This window comes from Micromesistius poutassou (assembly GCF_964030765.1).
Source record: "Micromesistius poutassou genome assembly, contig: SCAFFOLD_2291, whole genome shotgun sequence".
Lineage (NCBI taxonomy): Eukaryota > Metazoa > Chordata > Actinopteri > Gadiformes > Gadidae > Micromesistius > Micromesistius poutassou.
The window spans coordinates 1-11,444 of record NW_028178801.1 but is presented as its reverse complement, the minus strand read 5'-3'; the positions used below and the strand labels follow the sequence as shown (position 1 = coordinate 11,444).

At 47.1% G+C, this 11,444-nt stretch overlaps 1 protein-coding gene and 1 long non-coding RNA gene across 3 annotated transcripts; both read right to left on the bottom strand.

Moving 5' to 3' along the window:
* Window positions 1-649: 649 nt before the first annotated feature.
* LOC311373390 (uncharacterized protein) lies at window positions 650-5,552 on the bottom strand. 2 transcript variants are annotated; one of them, XM_084490159.1, is made up of 7 exons: window positions 5,173-5,552; window positions 4,887-5,063; window positions 4,560-4,624; window positions 2,072-2,206; window positions 1,138-1,203; window positions 975-1,007; window positions 674-769 (listed from the first exon to the last, which is right to left on the bottom strand). In XM_084490159.1, exons 2-6 carry the CDS (start codon window positions 5,059-5,061, stop codon window positions 981-983), a joined length of 468 nt encoding a protein of 155 aa, XP_084346285.1. In that variant the 5' UTR covers window positions 5,062-5,063; window positions 5,173-5,552; the 3' UTR covers window positions 674-769; window positions 975-980. The 2 variants fall into 2 exon arrangements, with proteins under 2 accessions (XP_084346284.1, XP_084346285.1); XM_084490158.1 differs by having other exon boundaries at window positions 650-1,203.
* A 2,624-nt stretch (window positions 5,553-8,176) lies between these two features.
* On the bottom strand, window positions 8,177-9,145 carry LOC311373389. Its single transcript, XR_014642261.1, has 3 exons — window positions 8,913-9,145; window positions 8,703-8,768; window positions 8,177-8,327 (listed from the first exon to the last, which is right to left on the bottom strand). It is a non-coding gene; the product is annotated as an uncharacterized lncRNA (long non-coding RNA).
* Between the last annotated feature and the right edge of the window lie 2,299 nt (window positions 9,146-11,444).

The window sequence follows — 11,444 nt, the reverse complement described above, 5'->3', positions numbered from 1 at the left end:
AGCTTTGGTGTGCATCACATCAAAGTGAAACAGATTGGCCGTATAAGACAAGACTACTGCAAAGATGACAACTTATCACACACACAGAGAGAGAGAGAGAGAGAGAGAGAGAGAGAGAGAGAGAGAGAGAGAGAGAGAGCGAGAGAGAGAGAGTGCGAGAGAGAGAGAGAGATAGAGCGAGAGAGCGACAGCGAGAGTGAGAGAGAGAGATAGAGCGAGAGAGAGAGAGAGAGAGCGACAGCGAGAGCGAGAGAGAGAGAGAGAGAGAGAAATAAATAAATAAACGTCTTTACTTGTTGGAACAAGGATCTTTTGGTTCCACATGAGAGCAACGATCAAATGAAACGAAACCCCATCAACAGAACGGCCAAGGTGGTTACGACATGACAGGAAAACGACAAAGAAGAAACCCTCCCGCTCACCAGTGGGTGCAGCACCTTACCTGCCCCCGAGCCCGACGCACAAGTCACGGAGCGGACAAATGAAAACAGTGCGTCTTCCGGTGAAGCTAACTGACTACCCTAACTGATCTTACACCTAAAGTGAGGAAAGTCACCACCAAGGAGTAAATAATAGTAACAAAGGGAAGGCGTTGAAAGCATTCAGTAATGATTTACAGTGTTGAACTAAAAGTAACCAGTGTACAGGTGGGCAGCCTGTGCTCCATAGGAGAGAGAGAGACGCCGTCTTCCACTGGGCTTTATATGAGTGGGGGCGGCGCCAACAACCAGGGAGAGCCAATCAGCACCTCGTAGCCAGTAGGCTCCGCCTCCAGGAGGGGATGGAGGTGATTGGATGCAGGAGCAAAACAAAAACAACATATTAGTGCAAACACACAAAGCCACCACAAGAGCCAGAACATTATAGTACTACCCCGTAACGCCCCCACCCTTAAGGAGATCAATTGGGGGTTTCTTTAGGCACTATTCACAATTTTATTTTATATACAGGAATGAGTAAAAACTTAAATATACTCATCATCAGTTGACTACTCTGCCGCAGTTCAACTGGAAAGGAAATGCATTCATGAAAAAAACAAACGACAAACAAAAGTACGATGAACCCACAATTTATGTACGTATAATTATATATAAACAGACACGCCCCCACCACCTCACGGACCACTGGCTGACGCACCAGGTGGGACTCCGCCTCCGAGACCGAGCAGCCAATCAGCAGACAGATCAGAGCCAGAGGGACGACCTTATGGGGAGCCAGAATGAACACAAACCAGAGTGGGAGGAGTCACTGACAGCAGCGCACTTCAACCCACACACACACACACACACACACACACACACACACACACACACACACACACAATCCACCAATTCATCCTCATATTCATCATCACTCATCATACATCATCCACCCCGTGATCTACCAACCCTCCCAACATCCACCGTCTATAACCCACCTACCACCGTCTATAACCCACCGACCACCGTCTATAACCCACCTACCACCCGTCTATAACCCACCTACCACCGTCTATAACCCACCTACCACCGTCTATAACCCACCTACCACCGTCTATAACCCACCTACCACCGTCTATAACCCACCTACCACCGTCTATAACCCACCTACCACCGTCTATAACCCACCTACCACCGTCTATAACCCACCTACCACCGTCTATAACCCACCTACCACCGTCTATAACCCACCTACCACCGTCTATAACCCACCTACCACCGTCTATAACCCACCTACCACCGTCTATAACCCACCGACCACCGTCTATAACCCACCTACCACCGTCTATAACCCACCTACCACCGTCTATAACCCACCTACCACCGTCTATAACCCACCGACCACCGTCTATAACCCACCTACCACCGTCTATAACCCACCTACCACCGTCTATAACCCACCTACCACCGTCTATAACCCACCTACCACCGTCTATAACCCACCTACCACCCGTCTATAAACCACCTACCACCCGTCTATAACCCACCTACCACCGTCTATAACCCACCTACCACCGTCTATAACCCACCTACCACCGTCTATAACCCACCTACCACCGTCTATAACCCACCGACCACCCGTCCTCCAGCACCTTGCTCTGGGTGCTGGCGGCGTGCGTGTGCGCGGTGATGTCAGCGTTCAGGAGGTCCACCTCCAGCCGGTCGCTCCGGTAGACGGCCCCCAGCAGAGCCCCCCTGCAGCGGGGCTGGGGGTGCCCTGACAGACCCTGAGGGTGGAGGGGGTGGAGGTCAGAGACACACAGACACCACAACAGTCCAGTGGTCTGGGGGGTGTGTGACTGCCTGCTCTAAAGGTTGTGGGTTGGATGCCAGGTGTCCCCTGTCTAACCCGTAGGCGTCCTGGAGCCAGACGGCCCCTGAGGCTCCGTCAGACCGTCCTCCTACGCGCGTCACTGCTAACAAAATGGACCCTTGTTTTGAAAAGAGGAGTGTGAGGAGATCTGTGTTCACCCAAACGTATACAACACATATTGAAGGAACACAAAGACACACAAAGGGAGTCTTCTTCTTCTTCTCCTTGATTATTGAGGCAGTTGTCAGGGACGCGGGAAGTCAGTTTGAGTTGGGGTTGCTGAGAGAAAGTATATATAATGACGTCATAATAAATGATGCGCAAAATTCATGGTTTACGTAGTAATACGGCCAGCAACATTTGACACCAGTTTTAGAACGTTTTACACTACAGACATGTTGACCACCAACATGCCAAAGCAGCTATAGAACCTTATTCAGCAACGGACAGATCACACACACACGGAATGGAGGTTTATTTCTGATCAAGAGGCAGGCCAGGAATCCGGTCAAGGGGACAGCAACAGGCAATGGTAGGGCAGTCATAGGGATGGGACTTCAGGTGCGATGAGGGCCAATTACAAGGATGGCTAATGACTGGTAATGGTTTACCTCACAAGTGAGGTAAGGGGGAAGAGAGAGATATATAGAGTGGGTTAGTATTAAGTGTATCAATGGTACTATATAGTGTTACACTATAGAGAGAAAAGGCAAGAAATGTTATATATTGATAATATGATTTATCAAGTCTCAGTTCATAGCCGGGTGAACACATAGTTCAACAGTAATCCCAAAAAATACCCCATTCCAGTTGTCAGGTAAGTGTGGCAGGACCTTTTCCTGTTTATAACACATTTCACGAAGGTGGGCTACACAAAATTGGGTTGGAAAGCTAGACTAGCTATACTGTATAGCCACTGTCCATCTGATTGTCTAGTTAGCTAATATCATCATACGTGCTTTTACTGGCTTGATATTCGCTGCTATGGTTAAGGTTAGGTTTAGGGTTAGGGATAAGGATGAGGATAAGGGCGAGGATTAGGGTAAGGTTGGGGGTGAGGGTAAGGGAGGCGGGCGGTTAGGGTATAGGGGAGGGGAGAGGTTAGGGTTAGAGGAGGGGGAGGTATGAGTAAAGGAGGGGGGAGGGGGAGGTAAGGGTGTATGGGGGGAGGACAGAGGTCAGGGTATAGAGGGGGAGGTTAGGGTATAGGGGAGGGAGGTTGGGAGAGGATATGGGAGGGCGGAGGTTAGGGTATAGGGGAGGGGAGAGGTAACCTTACCTCATTAGGGTAACAGGCGTGTGTATAATAAAAATTACCATACAACAAGCCACACAACCAGGTCATTTTAAATCATAAAACATCAGTATACATTTCAACATCTGTGCACACAGTGAAACAATTCTGGGATGTGATTAAAAAAAAAACAACGGTTCATCATGAGACCATCTGACCCTAACTCTGTCCCTAACACTGAACCATGAGGAACCCGCGAAGGAACCCTTGAGAAACAAGGAACCCTTGACAACCCGTGACTTAAGTCACGTCCTGCGAGGTAGAAGTTGCATCTGAAGTCTCCACCGTCCAGCTCCGACGAGGCGCCGTCGGTGGGTCACTGAAATGTAGCAAGAGGAGAAACACAAATCGTTAGCCTCGTAGCATAATCTATGTTGCTAGCCATAGGCCAACAATGTCAATGAGGCTACCCATGTCGATTACGCTATGAGGCTACCCATGTCGATTACACTATGGGGCTACCAATGTCAATTATGCTACAATATCAATTATACTATGAGGCTAATGATAGATAACTCTATGAGGCTAGCGATGTTGATTATGCTATGAGGCTAACAATACCCATTATGCTATGAAGCTAACGATATCCATTATGCTATGAAGCTAACTATATCCATTATGCTAGGAGGCTAACGATGTCCAGCTAGGCGGCTAACCAGATTCCGGGTCTCCCTCCAGATAGGTGGCTCCTCCTCCATCATTTTGTCCATTATTTTTTTAGTTTATATAATTTGTGTTGAAGAAAATACTTTTGTTTTGAGAATTCTACACTAGAAACACAGTGGTAGTAGTTTATTATTCTTTGGACACTTTGTTTAAATAATTCTGAATCAAATCAAATTTTAAACTTCAACATGAAACATGCACACACTTGGGAATTTTTAATTCAGGAATATAGTAAAACATTCTGTGAATTTAACAGCATAGCTTTGGTGGTGAAACGATGTAAAAAAAAGAAACTGTTGGTATTAACCTTCCAAAGACTTGAGCAGTCCCATCGTAGTCCTCGTCTCGCTCCTGGTGGGTCGTCAGCTTCATCTGTTCACAATACAAACACACATTAAAAGGGTGATGTCACCAGGTGTGAGTGTGACCAGCTGTTACGTTTTAGTGTCCACCTTGATGTACGCTGGATAAACTATAGTAGTAGCAGCTGATGTGACCTTAATTACTTCAAATCACAGCTTTGGCTAAAATTCACAGAATGAAAAATCTGAAGGAAAAACTAATGAAGACCCTCTACGATCGTTTGAAATAATTAAAAAGAACCTCCAGGTGTCAAGTGTTTGGTTATGGTTACCCTCCGGTCCAGCCTGGTGCCCCATTCCTGGTCCAGGGGGATCTGGATACCCTCTGGTCCAGCCTGGTACCCCATTCCTGGTCCAGGGGGATCTGGATACCCTCTGGTCCAGCCTGGTGCCCCATTCCTGGTCCAGGGGGATCTGGATACCCTCTGGTCCAGCCTGGTACCCCATGCCTGGTCCAGGGGGATCTAGTTACCCTACATTATAATTAAGTGCGAGAAAAGCACTAGACACATAATAATAATAATTATTATTATTATTACCCACCCTGGTGACCCATACCTGGTCCAGTGTGATCTGGTCACCTGCTGGTCCTCAGCCTCTGGTCCACCCTGGTCCAGGAGATCCTGTGAAGTCAGACAGCATCTTTATAGACCTGTGCACAACGCGGTCTCGAATCTAACTACCAACCCCCCCGCAGGAGCCCCTTACCTTGAGCTGGAACGACGATGGAGATCTTGGGGTGCTTTGGTCGTCTTGTTGCAAAATACAGCCAACAGACTTACCTTGAGCAGATCTAGTAGTTTGTTGCTGTTGGTTCATGTACAAATAATTGACTATACATTTCATATCCCCCATTTAGCAAATAATTCCCACCCATAAACAAGGCTGACAACAGTACAAAATAACAAACTTCTCATGCCTTTTGTCTACTTCCTTACTACTCTAAAACATCGCATGCACATCGCATGAGTGTTGCCTTACTGATCAGGGTGTGATCTGAGTGACCAGAGATGCATGCTGGGATACTGTGCCATCTGACGCCTACAGTTCTGTAGAGGTTCCCCCTCAGGAGAAACCAAGTTTTCAAAAGGCTGTCGTGACATCAGTTACATGACCTGGAACGTCCGTCAAGACCGTGACAGGGACTCCCCAAGGAGAAACGCCAAAGGGTAGGCTGTGAGGCTCCCCCTCTCGGCGACTAGAATACAACAGCTCTTACAGGAGAGAATCATGGCGCACATTTCAACGTTCCTCTTCATAGACCTTGAAGCCCCAGTGAGGCTTTCTTCACCTCTTCTGAAGAAGAGCACAACTGCAGCTCGACAGGGACGCTAGTTGGGATGTTTCCAAGATGGTTTCCAATTCAGCCCGAGAAATACTTGGATCTCAGGGCAGGAGTACAGGAGATCCAGAGGGCTTGCCAGCAGTCCATCATGTTTAGGTTAGGTAGGGAAGCCACGTTGCAGAATGTTTCATCTTCCATCTTCAGTTAGTTGGTTGGTTTCTCATCCGATTCTGTCCATTCGGAATGCCGTTAGTCCATCATCCATTGTACCAAGTAGCCATTGTCGCTTCCCATTGTTTGCATGATTCAGTCACACTACAATCCAAGCTGCATGACACTCAAGTCATCCTGTCCAGTGTGTAGAAGGTCGAATTGAGATCCAGATGCTAGATCGCTCCAGGCTCTTGCTGTATTGAACACCCACTTTGTAATCCTCTTTGATTTAGGCCACAGACTTGAGTCATCAGAAACATCCGACCAAATGACACTCAAGGGTGTTTCAGGAAGAGTAGCATCCTCCTATAGCTGAAGATTAAAATGTTCAGGTAATACAAGCCAAGTAGAAGTAGAAAAATTTCCCCCTCACACATGTGGTGCCCAGTACCAGGTTAAAGATTGCCCCTCTCACACTTAGTGCCCCATGCCAGGGCAACGATTGCCCCTCTCACACTTAGTGCCAAATGCAAGGTTAAAGATCACCCCTCTCACACTTAATGCCCCGTGCAAAGTCAACAATTGCCCCGCTCACACTTAGTGCCCCATGCCAGGTTAAATATTGCCCCTCACATGAAGTAGTACCCCATGACATGCAAAGATTGACCAGTACCAGGTTAAAGATCACACCTCTTTATTTTCAATTATTAGATTGTGTATTTACACAAACAATGACAATACTCAAAGGAATACAAAGCCAAACGAGAGGAGAGACCAGTGGAGGGTTTGTAGGTCTTTGAGAGAGGAGACCAGCGGTGGCTTTGTAGGTCTTTGAGAGACGAGACCAGTGGAGGGTTTGACGGAGAGACCAGCGCTGGGTTTGACGGAGAGACCAGTGGAGGTTTTGTAGGTCTTTGAGAGACCAGTGGTGGGTTTTTAGGTCCTTGAGAGAGGAGAGACCAGCGGAGGTTTTGACAGAGAGACCAGCGTTGGGTTTGTAGGTCTTTGAGACGAGACCAGTGGCGGGATTGACGGAGAGACCAGTGCTGGGTTTGTAGGTCTTTGAGAGACGAGATACCAGTGCTGGGTTTGTAGGTCTTTGCGCCCTGCCCTTCACAAAGAAAAGAGAACACTTCCCGGGGCTCCCGCCAGCTTCTCCGGGGTCGTTTGCGTTACTGCACTGGACGCCTCGCGGCGCCTATCTCCGCCTCTCCAGATTTGGGAATATGAACCTGACTCCCTTTCGATCGACCGGGGGCGACGGAGGCCATCGCCCCGCAGAGACGAGAGACCAGTGGAGGGTTTGTAGGTCTTTGAGAGGAGAAACCAGTGGTGGGTTTGTAGGTCTTTGAGAGAAGAGAAACCAGTGGTGGGTTTGTAGGTCTTTAAGAAGAGACCAGTGGTGGGTTTGTAGGTACTTGAGAGCGGAGAGACCAGTGGTGGGTTTGACAGAGAGACCAGCGCTGGGTTTGTAGGTCTTTGAGAGAGGAGAGACCAGTGGAGGGTTTGATGGAGAGACCAGTGGTGGGGGGGCTAGGGCTTCAAAGCGTACGGAGGGAAACGTTGGAACGTGCTCCGTGGTTCTCAGGTGCAGGAACCAGGTTGGGTTCTAGTTGCTGAGAGGGACAGCCCTCACATCTCGCCCCCTGGTGTGTCTCCTTGAGGAGTCCCTGTCTCCATCCTGAAGGACGTTCCAGTTCATGTAACTGACGTGACGACGGCCTCTTAAACACTCGGGTTCCCCTGAGGGGGAACGTCTACACAACTGAAGGCCTCAAACAGCGCAGAACCCTCGCATGCATCTCTGGTCAGTCAGTCACACACCCTTATCAGTAGGACAACACACATGGGATGTGATGCAATGATGAGGAATGTAGTAGGAAAGTGGACGGATAAAGTATCTTCTAGGGACGAATGAGAGGCATGAGAACACGAGAGAGAGAGAGCGAGAGAGAGCGAGAGAGAGAGAGAGAGCCTACGTGGGGCGGGGCAGGGCCTACGTGGGGCGGGGCAGGGCCTACGTGGGGCGGGGCAGGGCCTACGTGGGGGAGGGCCTACGTGGGGCGGGGCAGGGCCTACGTGGGGCGGGGCAGGGCCTACGTGGGGCGGGGCCTACGTGGGGCAGGGCCTACGTGGGGCGGGGCCTGAGAACCGGTTCAAACTAAACGCTGTCAGCCCACAGCATTAAAAGAAAATGTTGTGACTTACAGTTCGCAGTTTCTTCTTCTTCGTGGTTCGATCGTGATACTCACAGAATCTGTTTCTTCTTCTTGAGCTGTGAAGGAGAGCAACGAGATTAGTTTTACGGCTTGTGTGTGTGGCTGTGTGTGTGTGTGTGTGTGTATTAATTAGTGATTAATCCAATAAATCCAAATAAGTTATTAAAATAAGTTATTTTTCCCATCTAACTACGACGGTAACCGAGTGCGGAGTCAGTGTGACGTCATGGCCCCGCCCCCCTACGTCTTCCGCCGCCAACTCCGTCATGGAGTCATTGATAAATATCTGCAGCCGCGTCACCCGGCGAAAAATTAACTCAATTAAAAACAGCTTACGACGACATACATCCAGAACTACTATTATTCAACTTATCAAGTAGGCCTAGAGTAAAAAACAATTAAGATAAATTATAAATAAGTGTCCTACTCACAGCAGGTCCGGATGTAGCGGGCCGTTTTACTTCAAAAAGTGTTCGTTAATTAACCCGACGGTCAACCTGGAAAACAAAAGGACCAGACGGATCATTAGTTACTTTTATAACTTCAACCGGACGTTTCTAACCATGTTTCGGTTAAACTACTAAAATAACGTCAATATTAACAGTGTAATGGAGACGGCTCAGCGTCTTTTTCAATCTAACCTGTGGTGGAGCCAACAGCTGACGGAGCGCGAGCAGCAGCAGCCGCACAGTGAGGCTCAATGGAGACGCAGCGCGATCCGCACCGAGACCCGCGAAATAATCAGCGAATAATCAGCGGAACTACATGCAGGTGTGCGCCGCCATAGATGTGTGTGTGTGTGTGTGTGTGTGTGTGTGTGTGTGTGTGTGTGTGTGTGTGTGTGTGTGTGTGTGTGTGTGTGTGTGTGTGTGTGTGTGTGTGTGCGTGTGTGTGTGTGTGTGTGTGTGTGTGTGTGTGTGTGTTGAGCGGGGGTGGGAGTGGGTGGGTGGGTTTGGGTTACAAACTGTGGGTGTGTGTTTGGGTTTGTGTGTTTAAAAGGTGAACGATATGTGGATGAGTGGGAATAAATGGTATATATTATGTGGATGTGTGAGTGTGGTTTAAAACCATATGGAGTAGAGGAATACTGTTACTACCAGGAATTGTATGCTGATTGAAGTATGAAATTACACCGTATGATGGTGTATTTCCTTTTGATGAAAATAATAAAAAAGAATAAATAAATAAATGCCTAATGTGTAACATAACTAATTAACTATAACTGTATTGATACAATTACTATTATAGAACATAAAAAAATAGAACACAACTTACTTAACTTAAATATGCAAATTACAACATTTGGGCAAATTATGCAACTATGAAAGTCTTTATAGTTGCATTTGTTTATTCACAAAATAGAAATGCTATAACGGCATAAAAAATAATAAAATCAATCAGCTCAGATATTTATTGTCAAAGTGATGAACTTATCAAAACGTACAGAAATCCAAATGACACTAAATGTTTCAAATGACATTAATAAAATAATACATTATATTGTTACTTTAATATTCTTATATTGTATATTTGAACAGTGTTCCAATATATTAGTCAAACATTTACATGTATTAAATCTATATCTGTACATATTTTATACAAACAAAAACAAGGCGATGACATTATAGTCATACATCAAATATCCGTACAGTCACACCCAATTCATAAAGAAGACATTTATTGCCTGTTACACAATGCATGGACAAACAAATGAAAAAAAACGAATCGATTGTATTTATTTAATCAAAGCAATCAGTACATCCCCCCCCCCCCCAAAAAAAATAATATAGATTGCATTTCATATCAAAATTATTCAAATAATAATTATAAATTGAGCTTGTTCTCTTTTAAACGGAACGGTGTGAACTTCTTGGGAGGGCTAGTGAACATGTGTTGATGACCTTGACCTCTGAGCCTAGGGTCAGAGGGAAGGGCTAGTGAACATGTGTTGATGACCTTGACCTCTGAGCCTAGGGTCAGAGGGAAGGGCTAGTGAACATGTGTTGATGACCTTGACCTCTCTGAGCCTAGGGTCAGAGGGGAGGGCTAGTGAACATGTGTTGATGACCTTGACCTTTGACCCTAGGGTCAGAGGGGAGGGCTAGTGAACATGTGTTGATGACCTTGACCTTTGACCCTAGGGTCAGAGGGGAGGGCTAGTGAACATGTGTTGATGACCTTGACCTCTCTGACCCTAGGCTACGGTCACCTGGCTCCTGTCCCTTCGTAGTATGGGCTCTCCTCCAGTACCTCCTCGATGACCGCCTGAAACGGACCAGAACCAACCGTCACCGCTTCAAACCGGATCAATCACACAGGGACCAGAAAGAACGATTCTGACCAATGAACAGCAGGGGCCTCATGTACAAAGACTTGCGTGGATTTCTGACTAAAACTTTGCGGACGCCAAAATCTGGAAAGCTGCTGCGCACAAATAAATCCGGATGTATCAATCCTTGCGTAAGCACGATTTCACGCAGATTCTCTTTGTACATCCCAATTAACGTGACATTGAGCGCACATGCACGAGCCCGTCTCTCCACCCAGTCTCCTCCCTCATTTAATATGCTAATTCTTATAAATAGGCCTGCAGTAGTGCGCTCGTTAGGAGAAAGGAGAAAATGGAGAAAGGAAGAAAAAATAACTTTAGTGAATGCGAGGTGGAGGTGCTGATTTCGGAGGTAGAGGCCAGAAATAAGATCTTGTTTGGCTCTCTTTCCTCCGGAATCAGCACCAAAAGCAAAAAACTGGCGTGGGAAAACGTTGCCAAGTTGGTCAATGAGGTTGGGGCGGAAAGCCGAACTGTGGCTGACATTAAAAAAAAAGTGGTCGGACATCAAGGTGGACGTAAAAAGAAAGGTCTCTGCTCTGACCCCGGAGAAGCGTGGGTCAGAGCGCAGCGGGGCGGAGTCTGGGAGCTCGCCCTATTTGAGCAAAGGGTGGCAGCTGTGATTTGGGATCGGCTCTTTTTTGTCCAAAAAATCATAATAGTCGCGGAACACCCGTTAATTTTGAATGCAACCATCTTCTAACAAGGCCAACACTGCCATTGTCAACCTATCGATTATTGCCACATTTTGCGCATGCTTTTATATTCTCATTTGTTTGGATGCATGCTGACGATAGGTTGTATCCATACACCCAATGTGTCAATAATATGTACATAATTCGAA

Bases quoted from the DNA above. Each gene is read 5' to 3' on its own strand.
- LOC311373390 (XM_084490158.1), bottom strand. From the start codon at position 5,061: ATGGGGTACCAGGCTGGACCAGAGGGTATCCAGATCCCCCTGGACCAG. The intron at 4,625-4,886 runs GTAACCATAACC...TATTGTGAACAG, and splicing joins GCACCAGGCTGGACCGGAGG to ATGAAGCTGACGACCCACCA. The intron at 1,204-2,071 runs GTGCTGGAGGAC...GCTCCCCATAAG, and splicing joins CCGCCAGCACCCAGAGCAAG to GTCGTCCCTCTGGCTCTGAT.